Source organism: Pipra filicauda, unplaced genomic scaffold (genome assembly GCF_003945595.2).
Source record: "Pipra filicauda isolate LSUMZ 115617 unplaced genomic scaffold, ASM394559v2 scaffold45_size4122338_pilon, whole genome shotgun sequence".
Classification (NCBI taxonomy): domain Eukaryota; kingdom Metazoa; phylum Chordata; class Aves; order Passeriformes; family Pipridae; genus Pipra; species Pipra filicauda.
Genome location: NW_024104598.1, coordinates 2017072 through 2044289, shown reverse-complemented (window position 1 = coordinate 2044289; position 27218 = coordinate 2017072). Strand labels below are relative to the sequence as shown.

The window sequence follows — 27218 nt, the reverse complement described above, 5'->3', positions numbered from 1 at the left end:
GATTCTTCTCCTGCCCTCCTCTTTTTATGGTTTCAGCATAGAGAAAAATTCAGTCCATTTACCATCAACATTTGTCCCATCCCCTTAACTTCATGGAATTACCTGAAGCACCCACTACCTACAGCTCGTGTATATGTACACCTGTACAGCACAGAACATGAGTCCATTACAGCACACAGTGAATAACTTCTGCAGGAGACAGACGTCTTGGGATGCAGGTTTTTTGAGAGTACCACAAACAGAAGGATTATCATTAAAAGCTGACCCAGAAGTCAAGCCAATGGACACCATCCAAAATCACAGTTGTACATCACTGCCACACAGAAGGTTTATATGGTACCACATAATGTTAATGTCACCTCCCAAGCCACAAGGTGGTGAAATTAGAACAGCTGCAATGAAATCACTGCAGAGGAGGAGGGGAAAATTCAACAAAATTCACCTTATTTTATAGAGCAAGAAAAACACCAGCTGCAGAAACTCAGTGGATTGCCAGCAGATTTGTACTCTGAGGGCCATATGCAGGACTGGGTTTATTCTTTTTCAGTTCAAATGGTTCGTGAAAAGTTCTGCCACTGAACAGTTATTTATGTACAGGATGTGATGAGTCAAAGGATTAAATATCAGAGGTAAGCTTTATGGAGCTCTCATCTTCAGAACCGTAACAGAAGCCACACTGTATGATGAAAGATTTTTTTGTTCCTCTGTGTTTTGCAACAGAAGTAAACTTCTGGTTTTGATTGGTTTGGATTTTTTGTTGGTTTTTTTTTTTTCAATTAAAGCATGCTGATGGAGATGTCTTTGCACTTGGAACTAAATCATTAATCTAAAAAGGTTAATTTTTCCCAATTTCTCCAACAATGGAAAAAACTCCAACTTTCTGCCTCTTTGTGTTGCAATTATTTTTTCTATGTGACTTTCAGAAAACAAACATTTTCTGACCAAACCTACACTATTGTACGTTCAGAACACATTTTTTCAATATATTTATATATCTATGTTTCTGTAAAGGATTTTCTGGCTACATCTGACATCAAGTTCAAAGGAAAAGAAACTGAAAGCAATAAAGACCAGTGTGTATGTGTGTGTGGAAGATATTTATAAATCACAAGTAAATGAAACATTGTTTTATTTTTAAAGTAGCAGCAAAATCCTGAGATTCCAAGTTAATGATCTGTCATGTTGAGAGTTTGATAGCCTTGTGCAGGAGTCAACCAATGAGTGTTGGGAAATTATATTGCTCTACAAACTTAAGATAACTAAGAATGGTATCTCTTGCTTTACAAGAACATTGAGACAACTGCCTTTCAGAGCTCTAAGTCGAAGTACTTAGACGAAAAAATAAAAAAGAAAAAAAAAAAAAGAAGAAAAGTAGTGACCTTAGAATTTTATTGTCAAGCAAGTGAGATAAAAAGCTTTAACTGGTCTGTCTTCCAGTGCCACATGTAGAAGGGAAACTGGATGCCTACAGGAGATGTCTGCACGGTGGTCTGGCACGTCAGAATTCCCCATTTTAGTCCTGGTTTTGCCATGAACTGCTGCCCCACAACTAACAGTCACACGTGGAACTTTCAGTGCTCAGCACAGGAGTCTAGATGTCACGTTCCAAGAAGTCACAGCTGCAAGTGTGCACAGACTGCTACAACTTGACTGTTTGAGTCCTGCAGATCTTGGACTTGCACAGTTCCCAGAATTCATCCATGCATATGTGACAGAGATAAATGGACACTGGTTCAACACTTGTGCCTAAGTATCCACAACTGTCAGGCAACATGATTAATAAAAATATCTCTATAAATCTCTCTTCAAAAGATGAATACTCTAATTATCTCTCATATATGCAAGAAAAGAAGGCAAATGTCAAAAAAACCCCGACTTTTAAGTAAAGTGCATTGCTTTTACAGAACATAGAGAATCTCCACTTATCTCCTTCATTCATTACAAGCTCCGTTTACTTGTTTGTTTTCAGAAACTTCTATCTTTCCTGAACACATCTCTGTTATTTCAAAAGTGGAATGCATACAGTGAGTGGTTATCCCGTATGTACATCTTGATGTGAGAAGCTGCTAACTACTTGAAAAGTAGTTACTGGAAATGAATAGTAAAAGCCTCTCAGGTTTGTATTATTTATTGTACAAATATGCTGATGTAAATTCTCTGATAAAAGTTAGAAACTTTTTTATTCTTTTTTCCATTGTACTGCTAATGTGAATACGGAATGTTAAAAAAAGAGACATACTTGTCAAAAAGCAAAGCAGACTCACCATACTTCAGAGATCTTACAAAATGAAATTCATGCTGTAAGCTCCAGCAGGATAAAACTGTGTAAATAAGTGCAAGTAGAAATAACAGTAAAACCATAGGTAAATCTACGTCAGAATTCACATCCACAAGTACTTCACATACTGGAAGAGATGAGAAATCTGGAAAGTTCCAAGTCAATGATCTGGAGTACTCCAAACTAAGGTGTCACTTGCCAGCACATATCATGAGTATGAAATAGTTTAACCTTGCCACCTCCAAGGAAACAGTAATCTTACATGTCTTAAGTTTGAAGGCTTAGGAATGACAGAGACAAATCTAAACTACAACTGAGCATGAGATCTTCCTTCCTTCCTTCGTCTTGTTCAGGTGTTTTGGGTATTTGATTCTTATACAGAACACACAGAAATCCAAAAGAGTAAAAGAAAAAACCCACCCCTATACCTTATCAACATCCTGGCAACTGTACCTTCAGATCCATGCCTTTAGCCTCATTTATTTAAGTCACAGCTTCACCATGCATTTGAGACTATAGTACAGCCAACCACAAAATGATCCTACTTAGCAGATTGAACACAGAGATGAGAGGAAGGAGGTTAGAGAGGCATAGAGAGAAATTTTGCAGAGAGTTGTTCTGAGGAGTGAAAGGAAGGTCTTTATAGAGCTGAAAGGAGTCACCTCTTGGCTAATCAATTTGTCAGTCTGTAGCTCCCCTTGCTCAAGGCCTCTCTTCTCTGCATTACCTCCTAAGAACTGCACTCCATCTAGCAAATTTATAATTTCATAAAATGCAGAAAGCAACACTCATCTATCCCATGGTCTCAGGCAGCAAAAGCAGCTGTGTTTGTTCTGTTGCCTCATGTTTCATCCACATGCACAGAAGTCAGGGATTTGATTTACTCTTCTGAAATTTAATGCAACATAGACCAGGTATGTTGTAATTCCTACTAATTTCTTTAAAAAGTTCCTTCTTTCACCATCACTCCCACTAATGTACTGCCAGTATCTCCAAAATTGTTTGGGTCAAGATGTTTAAATTTTTTTCCACAGAATTAAAAAAGGGACAGTCTGATACTAGGTAAATAAAAGTACTAAGCACTGACGCTATTTAAAACAGAAAAAAAAAAGAACTAATACTGTGTTATGTATCATAGCTCATAAACAGCCTTCCTACTGTCTTCTGATCTCTGAGAAGTCCTTGTAGTACACATAGAGCAGAGGTTCCCACAGTTTTTTGTACAAAAAAGTTTCTCTCTATACACAATATATCTGCTGCCTACCTTTAAAAACACATGCAGGAACTGTTTTCCCAGTCACTGGAAGTGCATATATAGGACCATTCAAATTTTTGTTTGTAGAGAATTGACTTAAAACTGTAAGATTTATAGCTGGAGTTTACTGAACACATTTATAAATTGCTATATAAAGCCATCCTGTTCTCTTGCATACACTAAAAAATCTTTTTATGAATGCAGGATCATTTCAGCACAGTCCATGCACATCTTTTTTTATTCTTCCATCCTGTCTTCCAATTCTTATGGTATATTTTAACACCTTGTCAAAAATGCCATCTCCCTTCCATCACCAGTACTATTGGAAAAACAATCCAGGGAAATATTTTTTACAAAGTAGTTTGAAAACTTCCTATAATGGTCAAAAGATTAAATACTGCAGCCTGACATGCAAGAGTATTTAAAAAAAAAAAAAAAAACATAATGCAAAGACAGGAAGGAATGTGGTATATACTGAATCATCAATTTATTTTTTAATAAGTGCATCACAGTTATGAATAACAAGTTCTAGAAAACACTGAGAATCCAAAAGGAGAATAATACCCCATTGCATTCATTCCTGTGATGGAACAACACATGAACAGAACTACCTCAGCCACACTTTTCTTACAAAAGGTCTCTTATGTATCATAGGAAAACCATTTCAGTTAAGTACCTGTCCCACAGAAGTACTTCAGGGAGGACTGCAGGTCGTCATTTTTATATTCGAGCCTCAGTACTCCTTCACTCTTACCTTTCTCACAAATGCCTGAAGAATTCCCACTTCCTAAATTAATGTATTTTATAAAGACGCTGTTCTCTGAAAAAGATTTTAGAAGGTAGGTGCTATTGTCCGAAAAACAGCACTTTTCAACTCAGCATGACCAGGGTGTGCCAAGGCACAACTGCAACAATGAATTATTCCCATAGACAGGTAATCCAGATGGTCCAGCACCACTTGTAACCTTCAATCTCTATTTATGAACACGGGAAGGGTCCTTGTCTTATTCACCATCATGAAACTGAACTTTGCAAAGAAATTCATTCATGTGCAATTTATTTCAAATGATATTTCTGAATAGGCTGTTCAGGGGGCAGGTCTGAATATTTTGTTTACCTTCACAATATGCAGAGTCTCCTTGGACAGAGAGATAACCATTCTTGCATTCACAAGTAGCTTTTGTGTTCCAGTTTTTGCACTCCGAATTTTCACCACATCTGTGCCCCTCTGCACAGAAGTTATGGCCTGAAATACAAGGAACATACAATATGGTATTAAAATGTGTTTATTTCAGATATTCAGATATTTGCATTGACTGTATCACTCAAACTTCATCATGCTACATTCCAGAAATTCTCTCTACAAACCTAGTTGGTGCACATAGGATTTTTGGGTTTCTCCATCAATTCATTCTCAGAAAAACCATTTTATTCAAAAAGGTATTTGTATGACTACTTTAAGTTAGGAGAAAAGACAACCCCAAAGCAGGAAACAACGACAATTCATTGGTGTTCTATTGAACCCATGTAGCATAAGCCTCTGATTGTCAAAAAGTGCAAGACTAACTTACACCAAAAAGACAATAAAGTGAAATATAAAACAAAAAAAAAAAATCCTTCAAAATTCTCTTATTATGCATAACCACACAGAGACCAAAATGAGGCACTGCACAAAACTGCACCTGTAGTCAAAGCAACCCCAGACACTGTCTTGTAATTCTGTCATCAAAAAACAGCTCAATTGTTTCTACCGTTTATAATTATTCCATGGATCGTGTTTTATAGAGGACATTTTTTATTAATCTCTTTTTTTTCCTTCACACGAATTCTCAGTAGTTTCTTTGTGAACAGTTTCTTTTATTCCATACAAAGTCGTTTCTAAAAATAGGATGAACTTTGTCACTTCCTTCTCTAAAGGCACAACTGGATGAAGTTCTTTCTTTCCAATTTTCAATATACCTCAAAGACGTGTCAACATCTTTCTCTGTTGAAGTCTAAAGTGAAAGTAATTGCAACTTTATCTCTTTAAAGGCACTCCACTGGAAGTACTGTTAAGAGATAACTTACAGAATTTGACAACAGAATTTTTTTTCCTCCATTGGTGTATGTTTTATGGGCTTTCTCTATTAATATCCAAGAGCCAATTTCTATTTGACTGAGATATATAAGCAGTCATTTTGGCAATTTCTGTTTTGTCTGGATTTTCTCTCCTGGAAGGAGGGAAAGCAGAAACCCAGACATACCATCACCTCCTTGTATTCCAACTTGAGCTTATATGAATACAAAACCAGTTTCTGCCAGTTCTGCCTGGTCATAAAGGAGCCAACTAAGAATTCTAGTTCATTGATTGTAAACTTTCCTAACAACCTCTAAAGACAACTAAGAAAACCACAACCTAAGATCTAAATGCAAGTCTTTGTTCACATCCTGTGCTTTGACATTCTATTTTTATTTGTTTTTAAACATGCACTTTAGTCACCTACTAATTTAACATGCAGGTTTGTGTCACTTTAGTGCACTCCAGCTTCGTGAGTCTGATCATCTAATGCTGAGTTTTGAGGTAATTTCTAAAAAATCTCAGTGCTTGTTAGCAAGAAGGACACCTCCTCATGTTGGATGTGTCAACATCCAACTCTACACTTAAACTTCAAATTAATTTTACTAACAACCAAGGAATCTTCCCTGTGCTCAGTTAAGCTTGTTCTTTCATTGTAATCCAACTTGTGAAAAAGAACCAATTCTCTTAATGAAAACTTCAGATTTCCCTTCTAGTCTTCACTCATTTCACAGTCTGGTAAAAACCACTCAAGTATTCCAGATACAGCCTTGTCAAGCCTGGGTGCTTTTTATTCTGGTAAAATAGGGTGCCAATACACTGCCTTTAGCCATTTACACAATCACAGTATTTGACTTCTCATTTTTGCCTTTATAACTATAATTGAAACTGAACACTGGAACCCATCTCCTCAAACTTATCTTCTCAGCATCTAATTTATGCTCCCCAAGCAGGATTACTATTCTGTTGGCATTCTAGATAACATCCAAGAGACAACAAGTTTTATAACATTTTCTTTGTCACCGTTTCCCCTAAGACTGTGACATCCTAGTCTGTTACTGGCTTCTTTAGAATAATAATTCTCCTTTGAACTCACCCACAGTATTAGTTTTATATTTGATTATTATTGGGTCAGAACCTCTGTAACGTATCAGTGTGTTAAGCTAGGGACTAAAAAATATCACATTTTAATTCAGTGTGGATTGTTACTCTTGGGGTATTTTGTTTATATTTATTTCTATTCCCCTCTCATCCAGACCTCTAAAAAATATTTCATCTTTCCCAGCATGTTTTAGATACAAGAGTGCTGATACAACTTTGTGCACCAAAAACCTTTGTTTCTAGGCTCTTTGTATCCCAGTGAGTCAACATTTTTACCTTATGATCAGCTCATGGCAAATTTAAGACTTAGAATTAGCCAAAGCAATGGCTTCTCACTGTTAACTTTCATCATAAGTCCCAGACCAACCACTCTTTTCTAACAGCACATTCTCCCAAGCACAAGCCAGTGATTTGTTTTCAATATCACATCACTGAATTCTTCAGTACTTACTTGCCATCTCTGAAATTTCTCAGTAGGTGACTACCCCAGCTAGAGCTGTCCCCTATTTTTCAAAAATTCTCTGTAAAAACCTGCTTTGCTGTTGTTCCCTTGTTATCAACTCAAATATGAACTGTCTCCATTGAGAATCAGACTCAGGTTTTCAAGCTTGAAGGTTGTTAAAAGAGCATAGAAGGAAAAAATAACACTCCAGTTCTGTAACTTGAGTAATTAAAGGCTCTAAAGGCCATTTAATTTTTCTCTTGTCATTAGGAAATGCACAAGGATTTCCTAATGCACATCATCTACTACATCTCTAGACTGCCTCAGTATTTATTATTATAAAAGACCTGTGAAAAACTGTTTCCTGTCTTTCAAATACACTGTCTAGAAGGTCTCCACTTTAATTTTCCATAGCATCTCAAAGCTTGTTCGATATCTCTGTAAGTGGATAGTGGAAGCCATTCCTGTTAAGAGCATGCATGGTGCTATAACACTGTATATTACCAAGCTTTTATAAAACAACTGTAATTTAAGGTTAACCAGGAGGAAAAAAAATGTACTTGATAGTACGGAAGAGTAAGGGTTCACTGTGCCTCTGGCAGAGTAAGCATAACATTGCTTGGATCAGAGGTTTTTCCAAGCACTTCTTTTTGCAGTGAAAATGCACATTTAAAAAAGCCATGAGGAGCATACCAAGGAAGCGTGGTTCTTGGATTTCTTAGAAATTGGTCTCCATTCTCCCCAGCCAGGAGTTCTGGAGGCAAATATCTGATTTTTACTAATTCTTTGGTGTGAAATGGATTTATAGGATTCCTTAAAGATACCTACCCCAATGCCAAACCCCCCCACTGATACTGCAGTGGGATCTCTAAATTTCAGCCCTGGTGGCAGCTAGCAGAGGGCATGCATTCCAATAACAATTAATTCAGAATATTCAGCAAAATTTGAGACAGTCAGCTCCTCTCTAAATATAAGAAATGGCTTAAAATGGAATCATCAAATCTGAGCAAGCAGGCAACTGGAGAGGATTTGACTGAACCACAGAAAATCTTAAATAGTTCAGATAATCTTAACTAATTTCAGGCCAACACAGATGACAAGGCAAGCATGAATTCAAATTACAGATGAACACATTCAGAACAGATGCCAGAAACCATTTTCCCCACACATACATACACCGTCACAAATGTGCACAACATCCCTTCAAAGTCGTTCAAGATATTCAAAATACAATTTGATACTATCAGGGGAATTAAATATTGAAGAGTGTGTTTACATTTTTGACGGGCCTGATGACCTCTGTTCCTTCTCCAAAAACTCCTGATAACATTATTCTCTTCCTTTATCAAGGCTGCTGAAATGTTTGCTCCATCATTTCTTAAGAACATAGGGGTATCTTTCTACTTCTTCATTCTGACCACAGAGAGACTACTAATAAATCTACTAAGACAATTAGGAAAAGATCCAGACACATGCTAGCAGACATAACACTATCACTTCTGCAGCATCAGGAACTGCACAACTGGCTAGGGCTTAGTGGTCCCAAGTCAGATTGTCTAAAATTAAACATTTATTCCATTTTGGGACACTCTTATTTTGTCAAGCAACATCTTCAATTTGCAGTTCCCCGAACATGCTTTTGCACAGCAGCATGCTAAGCTGTTTTGTGCTGTCATCCAGGTTTTTACATACTTAACATACTTGATAATTTAGCTTAACTATTGATTGTGGAATGCAAGAATTCATTCAAGACTGTAGCTGGAATCAATACATCTTAGAACCAAACCTCTTCCTACTTTTTCTACGGGCAACACTAGCGTGCCTCTCTTTATATCTGAGGGTTTCCTTATAACACCTGTAATGTTTTCTATACTTCTTACAACATCCTTAGCTGTTCACATCAAAAAAACCCGTAAAACCCCTGTTCTCTTGCTGTTCAAGAAGCTATCCTTCACATTTCACTCTTTCACGTTGAGAGGCTTCTAAAAAAAACATGGATAATGCTTTTGTTAAAGACCATTAGCAATGTTCAAGAAGTCCGAGGTAATTTCAACCTCAAAATCTTTACTACTCTTATGATTTAACCCTACAGTTAGGACAAATACATAAGGTAAATCTGGGGGAGAAGTCATAGGAGGAGTCATAAAATTTGCATTACCAATTATGCCTTTCCATGATCTGAATCTGTTTTTAATGAGTCATGAGCAATGAAGCACTTTGAACAAGAGCTTTTACACCCTCAGAGATTGTCGTCCCAGAACTCAGTGGTCTGACATAAAACAGTAACTTCATAAATTCTTTCAAGCTGCTACATGAATGCAGAACTTATTACATAGTGCTTATTTGTGTGCAAGAGAATAATGGTAGCTACACAGCCTAACAAGTTTATAAAGATTTCTTTTTTTTTTTTTCAGATATAAAGCCCTTTTAAATCCTCAGTAATGCTACAACTATGTTTAGAAATAAACTAATTCATATTTATCAACCTCCATTAAATCTTAATAAATCTAAAGCCTTGAAATAACTCCTACCTCCCAGCAGTAAATGGAAAAAATTCAATTTCTGAAGAATCAAAACTCAGTTTCACAGCTAGACAGGGAGAGATGAGAAACATGCTAACTGAAGAGCCTTCTCACTCTCTAACTGAAAGAAGAAAAACCTCCCCAAAACAAAACAAAGTAGTAAAAATAAGAGTGGCTGAAGCCCCATTTTTAGATTTAAATGCTGTTTCCTGACGTAAAATGCACACTTCACCTCATCAGTAAGATCCTCCATTTCCTGCTAACCAGCATCAGCATCTAAATCCATCAGTCCAATCATATTGCAGGACAGCAAATAAAAATTATTTTCTCTAGAAACAAAACCACTCTCACTACTTCATCATATCATCACAATCTTTCTTTTAAGAAGAGCACATCTGCAGCTGCAAGGGCTGTTAAGGCTATTCTTGTGTATTTAAAATTGTGAGCATAACAACATCAAAATTCTCTCATGAAATTTTATTTGAATCACTCATTCAAATGAGAAAAAAAAAATCCACTCTTTCAAAATTATACACTGTCTTTGGTAAGGAGAAAAACAGCTACAGGGAACAATAAAACACTTTTATGACACTATTTTTTGTATTAGATTTGTCCCTGGGCTATAAAAAACGTAGCAGGTATGCTGTAAGAAAAATGAGTGATTCTCAAAAAAGTAGTAAAAAATACATTTTATGACACAATGATTCTTTGTAAAACTTGAAAATTAACTAAAAATTCTGTAAGCCTAAATGACAGGTTAATAACACCACACGGTCCTGCCGAAAAGTATAAAGTAGCCACATAGCTTAAGCAGACATTCACATTAAGCACACAGATAAAGGGAAAAACTAGGTATACTCTACATAATATTCAAGGATAGATGTCACATACAGATCCGGTGAGGTCCATTTTTGCATGCAGGTACATCAAATCACAAAAATAAACTGTCATTTTGAAACAGAGTTGAGTTCTTCCATCCTACGCTCACCTTGCTGTACACCTTACACAATCATTTTACTGAAATCCAGAGATTGGCTTTCAGCAATACATTATTAGCTTTTGCTGTACTATAAACTCATGTGGCAAACCTGAGAGTAGGCATTATTGGCTGACTGCTTTTCTTACCATTTACAAACCATGATGACTAGCTAGAAAGCCCACCAGCTACATACATTACAGGATTCAACTCTGTTCGTTGCTCACTGAGAATTTCCATCTCCATAAACACCACAGATTTCGTTTTTACCTTGCATACCCTATTTTATTTTAGGCACTTATCTATTTTTGTGGTAAGTACTACAGAGATCCCTGGAGAAGAAACAGTCTCATCCCACAGCATCATGAAGTTTTTGTGTTTCTCTGTGGTTTTTTCTTTCTGTTAATTCCCTCACACTCACCCTTTCATTTAATGGAAATTCCTTTGCTGCAGCTAGAAAAGCAAAAGCTGCAAACCTCTCACCGTTGCCCAATTCAGCAAATGTATTCTATAATTCTAAAGAACATGAAATTGAGGAGAGGACATCTTTTTCCACAGCTACATATACTAAAGACAACACAACCTGACACAAGGCCCAGAACCCACCAGTCACTAACATGCACAGAAATATTGTTCTCATTCAACATTGCTAGTAAATGTTTACTAAATATTCTCTTGAATAAACTAAGGCTTAGCTAAGGGCTAATGCAACAAATTCTCTGCCACCATCATACCTAAAATGTGAAATTTGCACATGATATGCAAACAATCCATGTGGTCTTCCAACAAACATTCTGATTATTTAGGGCTACAATTATTACAATATTTCTTTCCTTATTATTTTGGCTTAGACAATAAAAGCTCAATATAGGCTCTGAAAGAGGTCATTTCTGCAAACAAGACAAGTACTCTATCCTTTCCCAGTAAAGGACATGTTGGCACAGGCCAAGACCAGAAACTATGGCCTGCCTGGCGTATCAGAGGGTACCTGTTTGCTTGACAAAACTCATACCAAATATGGAATTCTTAATAAATATCCATTTTTAACACCAGCAATCTACATATGATAAAATTATATATTACCACTTTAGTTTGCATGCAACTGAAGCAAAAGTGTCAAGCAGCATATATTCTACTGCAAGATATAAAAAGCAATTTAGGAGTGCTAAATTCAATTTATGCCTTTGTAAAGTTGACAAAATTAATCATATCTTTAGGCATCATTTTCAAAAGAATTTTAAAGAGCAAAGACGAAACACAAAAGGAGGTGGTACTGTTTTAGCAGTCAGCTAAAGCAGAACTGAAGTGGAAGTTTAATATATCAAACTGAAAGCACCATGTGTCAGAATTCATAGGAAGGGAAAGTACAGTTCCTTCCTTTGTTTCTAGAGATGATCACATACATATATATTATATCCCATTCATGCTATATTATAAATAATAAGGCCAGTTTGGAGATGAATTTCTAAAAAGAGTACCTATCATTAACAATATTATGGAATTGAATAATTACAGAACTTATCTTTCATCAACTTTGAAGCTTTCAGATTTCTAATGCTTTAAAGTAATGAATACGATTTTTTCAGTACTGCACTACATCAAACTGGGCCATCTGTTAAGAAGTATCATTAAGACATCCAGCCCTTTGAGGGACAGAGAAGCAACATTTACTGCTTGCTTAAATAGTTACAGATGTTTCTAGAAACCACTTTAAAACATTCATGTGTATATTAGACCATAACCCAGCAAACAGTCTCAAACATGCTGGTCCCTGCAACCACGTGCATGTGTTTCTAAGTTCAAGGTCTCAGTAAGTATTTAACTATGCATGTTGATTGATTAACATTTACTGCCGAAAGGAGAGGTTCAGAGCCCCAGCACCTGCGATGGCACTGGAGGAATTTATATGCAGGCAACACAAGTATTCCAGGGGTCCTCAATAACCATCTAAGCCTGGAAATGTCTAATGCTGATCTGGAACAACTCTTGCTTTAGATTTGTGAGGTGCATCACTAAAAGGCTGACAGGTGAGTCCTGCTCTGAGAGACCAGGCTCTCCTTAAGCCCAGCTGAGACTCAGCTCTGAGGGAGAGACAAGAAGCAGAGGTACAGTACAGACACACACAGGGAATGATTATTCAACCCCATAGTTCACTGATTAGAACACCTTTTAAGAAGAAAGCTTGTCCAAGTTCCCTAGCCCTGTGATACTTGCATTTTCCTCATTTAAGGGGATTTCCTCAACTAAGATTTTAGCTGTGGCTTGTTCAGTCTGGTCCAGCATACAACCAGGACTCACAGGGCTGAGAAGGAACAAGCAAGAAGAACCTGCATCTCAGCACCCCACTGGAAGGAGGAAAAATGGGGTTCAGAGCAATAAGGTTAATTTTTTAATCTTTATTTTGTATTAGCATTATTTTATTGTCCAGCTTAATTCATAAATTAGGCCTGAGAGTGCTCAGATCAACCTCGTAATATCCATCAAACCGGAATATTAACACTATTTTCGTGATTTTAAAATAAAGAGCTTAAAAAAGCCACATTTCCAAAATCACGTACATTTACTGCAGTTGCAAGTTTAAGCAACAAAATATATTTCTTTTTCAAACATAAGATCCTTGAAATGGGAATTCTTAAGAGATACTGTGCCCTTTCTCCCCCAAATCTTCCTTTTCTCCTTCCTCCTCTCTAACTCAGAGCAATTGCAGCTTTGTATCTGGTAAGTCTTCTAACCAAAGGAGTATCATAGACTGGTTTTAGACTCAGGCTTTTATCTCCTATCACATAATATCTCATTAAAAAGGAATTAGTCCCCCTCTTGAATCAGCAACTTACATTCCTTCCAAGCATGCATAGTCTCTGGCTTACCTCTACAAACACTGCAACACTGGTTCTCTGGAAGAACGTGATCATCTTCTGAGCAGTTCAAAGGTGGACAAGTCTCTGTCACTTTTACCAAAACTCCATTCTGAAAATAAACAACATTTTTTTAAAAATTACATTTGGAAACCACATGCAATGGCAAGGATCACATTAAAACTGGTAATCTTTAGTAACAACAATCTCCAGTAAACTAGCAAGAAGCAACTTAAATTCATTTGTTCCACTGTAACATCAAATTTAAAGTAATCTACTTGTGCATTTCTCTGCCCAGTGTCGAAACAAAAGAAAAGAAAAGGCACTTCAGCTCGAAATTCTATTCTAGTTTTACCAAATATGTAGTCTGAAAGTACAGTTGTCTTCTTTACAAGTATTTGAAGGAATTAAAGAATTGCACTCCAGTGTTTCTTAAAGACAGTCTTCCTGCTTCATGCAAGTCTGAGTTTGCCTCCCCTTATTTTACAGTCTACTTCACTGATAAGTTGTTCAACTCAAACATACATAGCAAGACCAGTGTTTTCAAGTGTCATGTGTTGTTCTCCTGTGTCCAATTACAATGGTTTGTTTTTTACAGTTACCGATCACCTCATTTCCAAAATTAGGCCCTTCAAAGAGGAAAGCTCATCTTGAGGTAGCCCTCTAGAAACTGCTGTAAAAAAATCAAGCTCAAGAAGTTTCTACGATTTTGATTTAGAATAAGACTGTGATAGGAAGTCTAGTAGCTGGTAGAAATTTTCTAAAATCATAGACATTAAGCCTTTCTGCAGAGAATTTACACCAAATTTTACTCCAACTCCTTCCCATCCAGCAAATCAGGTTCACTATATCTCCAGACCAAACACCTCTCTGGCTCTTCAGTTAGTTGTTTCTTAAAATCTTGTCCCCAAATAGCCTCCTCTTTTACCTTATCCCCCCTCCAGCCCTTCTCACACCGTAATTTATTTCTTCAGCATCCCTTCTGCAGCTATGCCATCACTGAGGACTGGCAAGAGCAGAGATTAACAACTGGAATTTTTACTCAGTAGGAACTGCAGTAACTACCCCACAGGACTGTCCACACCTGAGTAATCCCATTTTCCAAGCCGTGAAACTCCACTAAGAAAGCAGGCAGGCTGCTACGTTGCCAATATACCTTTTTAACATTAATCTAGTCCCCACTCCTCACTCCTCCCAAAATACTTCTCATGACATCTCAGATGGTGGAGTAAGAATTTCTGCTTTTTTCAAACAAAGAAATAACATTTTGCAGCTATCACGATTGCAGAGAAAAGTTTAAAAATATCCAAAAACATCTAGGGCTAAGAAAGCAAAGGAAAACCAACACCAAAAAAAAGACAAAATTTTATTAAGGTCACTATTCTCATAATCTGAGGACTTTGAACAGAGGATATTGACAATACCCATGAGCATACCCAGTATGAAGAAACACCCCTGTGCAGAAGTTTGCTTTCATATCTACAAGACAGTGTAGCACATTGATGCCAAAAGACTGGCTCAGGTGTCAGAATCAGTACAGGCAAAACCTTTGTTGGTAATCAGCCTCACCAGTCATGCCACTCTGGTTCAGCTACATTCCGTCAGGCTCCAGAGGTAGCTCTCACAGCATCAAGCTGCCCTACACAGTTGGGAAATGCCTGCTGAGTCTACAAGGCACAAATGATGCCCAGGGCATCCAGCAGATAGCAGAATTTAGAGCTGAGAAGTGCAGCAGACCCAGGGAATGCAAAGCTGACCATTCTGCAATCACTGCCAGTCGCTGCCCTCGAGGTTACAATCTCAAGGCTAAAAGCAGGGCCAAGTCATTTCTCTCACTTTCCAATTGTCTTTACTGGCAAGTTGCATCAGTTGCTGTCATGAAAAATAATGCTAAAACACCCCCCAGGCATCAGGATTTGTGATTCTTTTGGTAAGAAAAAAAAGCAGCTCCCTGCAGTATCACATACAGCAACGCATCGCTGAAGCAAGTGCCCACACAAGAACAGTGAAGTTAATGGAGGTATTAGGTCTTCTTCTGATCCCACTTCCGTAAGGGAAAGGGAGGAATCCCCCCATGGTTGCCTGTGCAATTGCAGCAACAAAGATGATAAAAGAACCAGACACGCTGAGCCATCATTTACTATCATGTTATCAAGCTACCAGCTAGAAAAGCCCTGGCTTTAGATATATAACTCATTGCCTATTTAAGCTCAGACAGGACAATTACAGCAGGAGGAGTACAGTATGTCAACATACGGACAAAGAGCATTGACTGACAATAAATCTGGTCAAAAATATGGCAGGAAACGGCACAAAAGTGAAATGAGTGATCAGGATGAGTCAAAAAGCTACAGACAAATTTAATCCAAGCTCACAGCTTCTTTAGTGACTCATAAGGAGATAGAAGAACAAAAATTGGGAATTCCATTATTTACTGACATGAAGATTTTATTTCCTTAATTTTCCTATTTTCTGCAGAATTTGCATCTTGGGAAAACAAATCAACCTTATTTATAATTAATTTTTAAAACAATTAAAATATATCCATGTTGAGTGTTCTTTGGGTTAAAATCAATTTGTTATATACTAGTACAGATCCAATTATAAGAATTATCATTAGATTTCAGACTTCATTCACTGAGATAAGAACAGTTCACACTTCAGAATTATTGCTTCAGGCAGCCTTAGAAAAATTACTCCTTTTTATACTCAATTCACATACGTAGTGATAAAATCTGGACAGAAAAAGATGTCAAAAAGACTTTTTTTCTGGAATAAATACATCAAACTTCAACTGTAACATACAATCCACAAAGAATAAGATCTGGAATCAAACATTTACAATAAGATAATTAAATTTATTGTAATTACAAAGGCAAGTACATAAAATAAGGATTGGCTGTAAGCCTAATCAGTGACATGCAGTGAAAATCTGAACCACTAACAGCTTATCTCAGATGATAGGCTTTGAGAAATAATAGCAAGAGTCAGATAAGGCTATTTTGGTGGGGGGTTTTCCTGTCTTGATTTAACTGTATCATGGTTCTAGCCAGAACAGGGTTAATTTTTGCAGGAGCCAGGAAGGGGCATGGCTGGGACCCCCTCTGAGCCTCTTCCTCTCCAGGTTAAATAGTCCCAGCTCTCTCAGTCTTTCCTCTGGTAAGAGATGCTCCAGTGCCTTATTTATCCTCATGGCCCATGTCTGATGTCTCTCCAGCTGTTCCATTTCTCTCTTGTGGTGCGGAGGCCAGAAAACACAAGTGTGTATGTGCTTTAGAAAATGGCACCTTTCCGCATTTGGGTTGGCTTATTTATTTATTTTTTTTGGTGTTTGTGAGATTCACCAGTATGGTGATGTGGTTTATTTAAAGGCATCAGAAGATTTCTATAACTTTTGTTGGACTGGGAATTTACAGCTGATCAGCTGCCTGTTCGTAACCAGACATGTTTGACGGCAAAGGGTACAAAACCAAACTCCTCTCCATTAATGCTGGGAGCCATACAAATGCTAGAAAGACGGACAGGGGTTCACTGACCTCCAGGAAGCTTGACTAAAAAGATTTTTGTAAAGATAAGGAACAGTGTTGTTCTTGGAGTGACAACTAAGGCTGCTATTTGGAACTTTCTCCTGAAAGACTGATCAGTAACAGTTTGTCGTGGTTTAGGAATGGTATCCTCCAATTCGGTGCTCCCACTGAAATCACGTTCTGCTTGCTCACTTCCTCCTCCCCCTCTCCCTCCCCCATGGCAGGCTGGAGAGGAGAACTGGAGGCAAAAAAAGTAAAGATCATGTGTTGAGATAACAACAATTTACTGGAAACAGCAGCAATAAATTGTTACAGCAATAAATTGGTATTTACAGCTGCACATAAATACCCACAGGGAGGGTGCCAGGCCCTTTTCAGTGGTGCCCAGTGACAAGACCAGAGGCCATGGGCACAAAGTGAAACACAGGAGGGTCCATCTGAACATCAGGAAACACTTTCTCAGTGTGAGGGTGACCAGTCACCAGCACAGGCTGCCCTGGGAAGCTGTGGACTCTCCATCCTTGGAGACGTTCAAAAGCCATCTAGACACAGTCCCAGGCCCTCGGCTCCATGCAGGCCTGCTCAGGCAGGGGAGTTGGACGAGACGACCTCCAGAGGTCTCTTCCAACCTGAACCATTTTGTGATTCTTAGAAATACCTGTGCACTCATTTTGTCATTGTAGATTCATCTAGAGAGTGTTTATGGGCAGGATTCCAGCTGGGAATGGCTGTTCAACAGTAACATCTGTGCTTACGGTTAAGAGGATGTGCATCATAAATATTTTTAGTCTGGATTAGTTTTCAGAAATTAAAAGACTATCTCACAGCCTGATAAAGAAAATCTTTGATCTAGCTGGATCCATCAGCAGCATTATTATTTTAGTTAGATGGAAAAAATACAAAAGTTAAAAGCCTCTTAAGCTTGGATCAGTACCTATGCAAAGAATAAAATATCTATCTTCAAATAAAAATTGAAACGTGAAATTTCAACTTAATCTTTTTGACATTATCCCATCTACAAATATATCCTCTTTTAGAGACACAAAGATTTTTAAGTCACCTTTATCAACACTATTAAATTCACAGTTGATGTGTACCCTCCACTGCGTTCCTTCATGGATCATCAGCTTTTGACACCTGATGTCTGTTATTCAAGTCTGGAAAATTAAACCATGTTAAATTTGTTATAGTCCTCCCTATCACAAAGCCTTTCCTTTATTCATACAACACCTTGTCCGCACAGGACAGAAAACAATGACACAGCCATTTGACTCATCACCATTCATCCTTCATCTAGTGAGCATTCCTAATTGAGGTAGAAAATAAGGAGGTGTTTTGTTTACAGATTTAGGAGGTCAAAATGCTGAAGACATATTGAATGAACTTCCTATATGGACACAGCACCCCACATAAGCACGCACTTAAAAAACTCTCTCCAGAATAGTGAGGTGTAACATCTACTTGAGGCACAGCTGTAGAAATACCTTGTTGGGGTGTTTTTTGAAGGCATGGATGCATTATTTTTTTATGGTGTGGCATTCACAGATGTCATTTCAAATACTTATCAATACTCTCCATTAAGATGTAAATACCAACTGCAATGTTACTGTAATTAGCACTGCCATATCATTTTCCTTTAACAATAAGCAAAATTCAAAAGCTCTTTTCATTATTTCACTCATGTCTAATGATAGGTATTTGATGGTCAGTATTTGCTTTTATTCTTCATGAACATATTATCATACTCATAATGATGAATATAGCACTCTAATTTATAGCACAGAGAAGTTCTACAGACCTAGTTCAGATCACTCTCTCTGGTTTCACTTTAACGTGAAAATCCCCCGTTCTCATTTTCCCCTCTCAAATAAGCATTCTATGTCATATTATAAATAACAGGCAACTCAGTCTATCTTCCAAGGCAATGACCTTGCCCACATATTTGTATATGCAGTGCTGAGCACCCCTCTACAGATACACAGTAACAACAGCAAAGTAATTCTGCACAACAAGCTGTTTTCACAACATCTGCAACCAGTTATTGTCCATTTCCATTAGTGAACATAAAATTGCTGCTCTCTACACTCAACTACAAGCACAACAATAACCAGATCACCGTAATCTTTTCCAATACTCTCACATTCACCAACACTCCCTGAGTGGTTCTAACACAGCCTGTTTACCTGAGCTCTTAAGTACCGACTGTAGTTGCCTAAGTGAATTTGCCAAGGAAGACCCCAGTCCAGCCCAATACTCAGTAATGTACCTTGACAATTAGGAGACCTATATGGAGTTTAAATAATACTAGGGGAAGTATAGAGTAACTCAAACAATATAAACCAGGTTGCTTGAATTGCTTTTAGCAATTTGGCTGAAATTAGTAATTGGCTTAAGATGCCGCTATTTTTTTCTAGAGCTCATGAAAGCAGAGAGAAAAGAGAAAACATCCTTCCAAGTCATTTTGCCCCTGTTTTTCCCATCCTGCAAGGGTAATATTCCTGCCTTGTTTTTGTATTTTTGGCTTTCACTGACTTCAAGGTCACCTTTTCAAGACAACAGATGTCACATTTGCATGAAGGGAGCCTAAAGAAATGCACTAGCTTTTCACTGTTACTTCTGAACACCACAGATACATTTAAAATCAGGAAAAATTCATACAACTGAAACTTACTCGACATTCCCTGCAGCTCTTGGTTAATACTCGTTGACCTTCTGCTAGCACTTTGCCTCCATAGATACACTTTGCTGTAATTGGAGAGAGGAAGGAGGCAGATTAAAATTAAATTAAATCAGTATTTAAGCAGTAAACAAATGTAAGGCATAACACAAAAGTAAAACCAGTATTCATTGAAAAAATATGAATACATTAAAACTATGATGCATTTTGCTTTCATCAGAAGTCAGTATTATATATAATCACAAGCAAAGCGGCAAACAAATAATTAGTTTTTAAGAGAAAGCAACATTTTTACCCAAACTAAAGAGAGGGAATAAGAGCATAAACAACATGTCCTGGACTAAATTCCTTATCATTCAATGGCAAATATTTTAACTACTGACATTCTGTAGACTAGCTACAGTATTTGTGTTATTAGAGGTCTTTGTGAGTCACTTCAAGAATTGGAGACATTTATTAGTGTACAGTTCATCGAGAGAATAATATAAGCATAGATTTCAATTAAGCCTTCATATTTTTTTGTGGACACAAAGGTGAACTCTTCAACTTGCTGGAGCACTGCAAAAATGGATTAGATGCAGTGAATGACTGTACTGAATCAACAAACTACGAAAATCTATTTCAGAAAAATATTCCTCAAGCACACATGAAATAAGCAGATTTCCCAGGAAACTGAAAGCTCCTACTAAAAAATTTTTGTCTGAAGTTTTGATCCTTCTGCCAAAATAAGCAGCTCCACAAATGAATCAACAGACTAGAACTTGTGAGCATTCCTCATTCATTTCAAGGCAAAGTGAGAATACTGCCACCATGGAGAAGGCAACCTCAAGCAGGGCCACAGTAGCATAGAGCTTTGTCAAGTATTACCACAACTATCACAGTCCCCTTGCAACTACATATCTAAATTTCACTTCCAGAGACGAACTGTAAATCCATTAATTAAAGAGAACAGCTGGACTGTTATGATCTCACACAAGTATCCATTATAAAAGCACCCTGCATTTCTGGCCAGGTCAGTGCTAAACACTGATAAAATAACTTTTTGTTGTGGAGATTCAGCTCTTTCTGTACTTGACCAGTAACAGTTTGACCTATGGCACTGAAAGGAAAGCTAAAAGGTTTGAATCCTACGTTACAACTGAGCAGAGCTCTTAAAGTTTCCCGAGGCAAGCCACATGCACAATGCCAGGGTTCAGAGTACTCTGTTCTCAAAAGATTCAGACTACCTAGGACTGCTCTACCTCAATTTCTCTCCTGAATACCAAGGTAAGGGAAGCACTCACAGGTGCATGTGTGTCCTCCTTACAGCTGATAGCAGTAGGAGTATTTATTCCACAGCAGCAACTGCCATAGCCAATTTGATTCCCAAATTTTAAGCAGAAAAGACTGCTAGATCTTCTTCTAACGACTTTTCGTGAAAATGCTCATTTCTTTAAAAAAAAAAAAAAAAAAAAAAACCACCTCCTAATTTTCAGGAGAACCCAGTTTTCATCACCACCAAAGCATTTGAAAAACAGGCTTCTTCCTTCTGGTATCCTACTTTTCTTTGTTTTTTGAAAGCTGCTCTAGTTTTTATGCCTGACTTCTTGTGATCTCACTTCGAAAGAACACTTCAGATCAGGAGGCTTCATTTAAATTAGGAATCCCAGTAACTATTTTTGGGAGGATATAAATAGAGAAATTTCCTTTTTCTTTCTGTCTCTTCTCCTGAAATGAATGTTTTTAGCAAAAGAATGGAGACACCAGAAAGCAAGTTCATGTACAACTCAGAAAAAGTGATATTTTAAACAAAATTATAGTCTTTTGTCAAATATTATTTGAAAGGCTAAGATGGCAGGGATCAAAACTGAACCACCTAAACCCCTTAACATATCAGACATTAGAGCTACTTTGTTCATTAACCCTTAGCTGAGACAGAAATGTGTTCAATAATCCAGCCATTCAATAATCCCTGGAGACGGCAAATTACAGCTGATGATTCTATCAGAGCTAAATAGAAAAAGCAGTGAGGAAATAACACCTGCAGTGCAGCTCTTTGGAAAACCTCTGCAATTACTACTATCTCCCCAAAAGTGACTAACTGTGGTCCTAGCACATCATTTTGTCAAGGAGCTCGCATTTACAATCCATTTCAATCAGCTTCCACACGTCCCTTCCCATTGACTGACATGCTGAGTTCTTGTCAGAATAACAAGCCAAGTTTGTGCCAATCACTGACAAAAGGCAAGTTTGATTGTTCCTCTTCCCATTACAAATAACAGGAACACAGTTTACTCAGGGGGATATACATTGAACCTAGGATTTTGTGCCTTACAATTCCTTTGTGTCAGATTCTGGCTGCTTTGCACACACACGCCAAGAGGAGAACCCAGTTTCAGGAAAGAACTTTCTAGACTCTATGTCACAAACAAAAACATTTTGAGACACAAAAAAAATAGGCCAGCATGGCCACTTTACCACTCAAGCACTCTGCTCATGTACTCTTTCAGTATGCAGAATATTCATGCTGACATATAGCTGAGAGAAATGAGATTACATAAGTAAAGAAGAACAAGTGCAAGACCACAGCTAAAGGATATTTGTGCATGGAACTAATGAATTCCACAACTGAAGAAGGGTGACAGAATGCCAAAAAAGTGTTATTGTTTTCCTAATAAATCTTAAAATTATTCAACATCCCTGTCTTAATAAATTATTGAAAAACTCATGCATGAAGTTCACCAGTCTTCCAGAACAAATCAGGGGAAAGATAATTTCTCAAGGTATGACTGGCATCAGTATACAGCTCAAATTTTCACATAAAAATTGTCTTTGTTCCTTGTACTACTATTGAGGCAACAAATATTGAATTTGATGAACATTAATTGACAGCTTTCATTACCAGAAGAAGAAACTGAAAGCTAACAATAACACTGATCACAAAATTTACTTAATTTTTCTTTCTTCTCATTTATTTATTTTTAAATTAATTACAGCAAACTATCACTCCACACAGTGATCTTAACCCAGCGTCTGATATTCTGTCATGTTTGTTTTAAAGAACAACCTTTCAACCTGAAATAAAAGACAGGCAAAAAGGTAACAGCTCAGTTCATTATTCATCACAACAGAAAGTTCAGACCATACGCTTGATGCTCCTCTGCATCAACAGGGTTCCCAGCCCCAAAACAGATGAATAATTTTCCAGTGACAATAGGTAAAAAGAGTACCTCAGAAATTTGCAATACTTGTTTCATTTCTCAGCAATTATTTATTTTCATCTTAAATCAAGTCTGCCACTGTGACTCGTGTCACTTGAATTACCAGGACCTCTGAAAGTCATTACAGAATGTGCCTGCTGTCAGGACAGGTTTAACTCTGCTTAAATGGAAGGTGAAACTGGGAGGTCTGTGTGATGTACTTACCCTTGCACACTTTGCAGCACTGACTTTCCACATGCACTGGGAGAGCATCAGGAGGACACTCAAGAGGGGGACAGGACATCCTTCGGCACTCCACAACTCCACTCTAAGCAAAGGTTTTTAAGACAAAATTCTACTACTACCACTGCAGTTAGTGAGTATTTCACACAAAACACAAATAAAGACTATTTAAGTAAATGAAAATAGCATTTTGGATTACAAACCCATCCTTCACTAACAGATCTAACCTCATCCAACTACAAAGTGCATCTGAAGCTGAACTGCCCTATTTCGATACATATTACTGGTTTTACCCCCCATTCCCTGAGCAAAATGCATTAAGTGGAAAGCATAAGTCCCTGTTTATAAGAACACAAGCACTACTTTCTGTATGCTGTTCCAATCATCTTTGAGATTTTTAACAATCAGGTTTCTATTTTCCTGAGCAAACAAAGGCTCTCTTCAGATATTTATCAAATAATTTCAAAGATACAAGTTTTACATACTAATTCTCTTTCTGTTCCTTTTATTTTTCTGACTGATAAATGCTGAAAACAGAATCTGCAAGTTTTTACCATGCAAGATGCGACTAAGCATCTATGAATACTATTAAGATAATGCTTCCTTTTTGAAAAAGCTACTGCAGTGAAAACAATTCCAAACACAAGCAATGCCACCTGTTCACCCCAAAACCATAAAGTCCTCACTGCTATAATTAAAACAAATAAGAAAGCACTGTCGAGGGAAAGTAGATTTTATTTATGAAGCCTGCAAATACGCAATGTCAAAATTTTATTTATTTTATCATTCTCCTCTCTATTGTCCATACTGCCCCTAGATGCATACTAAAAACATAATAATTCTCAGAGTTAACATAATGTATTCAAAGGCCATTTTCACATTTTTATTAGGTCCTGTTCTTGAAACTCCAGAAATTCTTACTTTGCATGTGCAGTTCCTGCAGTGATCATCTTCAACCCATGAGTCTTTGTCTCTATAGATCAATCCATTTACTTGACAAGTCTTCTCACAGTGACAGTCTTCCAATTGACTCAGTCTTGTTTCTGCATAATTTAACTATAAATTAAAGTAACTTGATGAGATTTATGCAATTCAAACACATTATTTAAAAAAGCAAAAACAGTATAGCTATTTTTAGCCATGCCAAGTTTGCCTACAACTTTTGAAACACTAACCCAGGATATCAGAAGGTGTAGACTAACCCTATTCCTCAGACTTTGATGGAACTACCCATGCTAATTGACAACAGTTTATGACTCATGCAACAGTCTCTTGTAGAGCAACTAAACCCCTCAGGAATGTCTGGACATTACCAGAAGTACAAAAAGACAATTTTCTTTTTCTTTTAAATTTTTAATCACTCATCAATCTGATCACAGGTAAAAAAGCAGGAAGACTGGCAGACTGACTTCCCCATCTCATCACTGTTAAGCATCAGCTAGACTAATGTTTTTAACCTTATAACAGCAACTGATATCTGAGGGGGAAAGAAAGCATTTTAATTCAGTGTAGTACATGATCAGGGAGAAGTCATGCTCCTGGAGTAAACCCTAGTGGCACTTAACACTCCTAGCTGTTCCCATTACCTCCTCAATTCCAACAACTTAAAATGCACATCAAGAAGCTAAACCTGATGCATCTTTTCCAAGTATTGCAACTGTAGGCTAGAAATTGCTGTGTTTACTGGTGAGATACTATGCAATAACAAATGGGGACAATGCTCATTCTTGTAGCAGCAGCAGCAAAGGACAAGGTTTTTTGAACCATACTCTCCTCAGCCACAGCACAGACCTCCCTTTCATACAAAGGACCACCTTAACATCCCCCAGAGAGGAACCACCTTGTACCCAGTATCATGATCTCTAATCCCTAAGAGCATTCAAAATTGCTTTACCATTTTCTAATACTAAAAATAAGTAAACAAATGTAGAAATATAGGCTTAGAAATAAATATGTGTATTCTTTCCTGGCTTCTCCCCTGCCCATACAAATAACTGAAAGATGACAGGCTTGTGTTAAAAAACAAAAAACAAAACAAAAAACCAAACCAACAAACAAAAAACAAAACAAACAAAAAAAAAAAAAAAAAAAAAAAAACCACACAAAAAAAACCCCACCATATTGTTTCTGACAAAACAAATAACAAAAAATACCAAAAAAACCCCCAAGTCATCAAAATTTATAAGGAAAATTTTGTTATTCATAAAAGTGTTCCTGGCATATACACCCATGATGTAAACAAACCAGATTAACTAGTCTATCAGTGAACTCAAGTACTCGATTTTTCTTGATTTTAATCAAAGTCAAGCTTCAACCTTTCTGACCTCAACCAAGCAAAGGCTCAGCAGAAAGTTTTGTGCTTGAAGTCTTCATGTAACACCTGAATACAAAGCACATCCTAGTGTGGGCCCATAATTTACCAAAAGAAATTATATTCCACTCAAAGAAAGGCAGGAGATGCCTGGACTGATTTCAGCAGATTGTTAAAGCTGCCTGAATTATTTTAGCCATTACATTTAAAGAGGAACTAACAGTACTCTAGCACGGCAGTTGGGAATGCTGCAATATAGCACAATCCTTTTCTCCTGCAGCAAATTAACATTTTAGCCAGATTCTAATACCGTGACATACGGTGTGACTCAATTTAAGGACAAAAGATTAAATCAATTGGACATATATACTGGAGAGATTCAGAATTGATTCAAATCATGACAAAAATAAAATAGGTTTTAAAAGCTAGCATTTATTCATCTTTAAAAGCTACGTCTTCACAAAACATGGGTAGGAAGAGGACAAAAGTGTGGTTAGATTGTTACAGGTCACGATCAAATGCTCCTGTACTCAGCACTCCATGATAACCTGCTATGCTCTGCTGGGCCCCTTACACAGCTCCCCATGTCCCATCCTGAGCCAGCACTGGACTCAGGGGACCCTGAGGTAAAGCCCAGGCAGGAGGGTACTCCCCTTTCCTGCCTTCATACTGCACAATTTGCACAACTACTAAAATTATCAGAGCCTGAAACACTAGTTGGGTGTTTTCTTCCCAGGCAAGACCAGCTCTGGGTCTTCACAGTTTTAATGTATATAAACTGCACACAAACATTCATTCCACCACTCCTTGGTCTACTCAGGGCTGTGATACAGCTGTAACCAAACACAGACTGAAATCCTAGATATAGTGGAACCTAAAAGCAACAACTAGACATCAAACCACTTTTTCCAAAGGTCATCTTGTTGTTCATGCTCTGCATCTCCTGCTGCAGGACCAGGTGCTAGGGATCCTTGCTCATGTTCATTAGCAAGCCATACTCTGACCACCTGCCCTGCTAAACGGGATCTCTGCAGGCAGCTCTCAGCCCTTCAAAGCCTTGCTCTTTGCCTTGATATACATCATCCCATACAATATACTTGTATCTACATTAGTACCACTTGTGGCTATTCTGGTTAGGACTTAAAAGGCCTAATGCACAAACCTTAATGCTTCCCTCCAGACCCTCAATTTTTAACTTGCATTTGTCTACCAAATTAACCTCCTTTCCTGCTGCATGCATTTTTTACCTGGACAACAGTATTTCTGTAACAACTGCAATGAGACAGTCAGTAGACTACTACAACAGAACTTGCAATGAAGGATTATCCCAGCACCACTTTATGAAAGCACAGTCTTTGCAGTACAAATACTGTGTTATTTGCTTCCCCTCATAAAGTACTAGCAAGCAAAAATATAATTAACATCAGAGGAAGCAAGTTCCTCAGTACAGTGCATAATTGGAACTTGCTCATACCACCAGCAGGGCTCAAAATAATTGCCTCTCTTTCACAGCACAAGCAGAAAACTGAACTAAAAGCTTCACATTTTGCATTTGGAGCCAGCCTGTCCAAAGCATGTCAGCTGAGTAAGTGGATTGTCAGGATAATGCTCACATTCTCTAAAAAACAGTTTCCCCTTTCCTGTTGGGAAGGGAAAGAACTCTTACAGGCAGCACAGTAAAAAGTATAATGTTTTTACACAAGCAGCACTACTATGCAAATCCTATTTCTGAAATTCCTCTTCAGTTACTACACTGAGATTAAATGCACCCACAGGTTGTTGAATTTTCACTTAAA

General features: G+C 37.5%; 1 protein-coding gene across 2 annotated transcripts in view; it reads right to left on the bottom strand.

Moving 5' to 3' along the window:
• Positions 1 to 27218, bottom strand: part of NELL1 (neural EGFL like 1) — a 277760-nt gene that overhangs the window by 183704 nt on the left and 66838 nt on the right. For both annotated transcript variants that reach the window (XM_027732486.2, XM_027732482.2), the window contains exons 8-12: positions 24033 to 24167; positions 23094 to 23196; positions 19684 to 19757; positions 13498 to 13597; positions 4651 to 4779 (exon numbers count right to left, since the gene is read on the bottom strand). In XM_027732486.2, coding sequence (XP_027588287.2) covers positions 4651 to 4779; positions 13498 to 13597; positions 19684 to 19757; positions 23094 to 23196; positions 24033 to 24167 — 541 coding nt within the window. The remainder of the gene's footprint in view (positions 1 to 4650; positions 4780 to 13497; positions 13598 to 19683; positions 19758 to 23093; positions 23197 to 24032; positions 24168 to 27218) is intronic.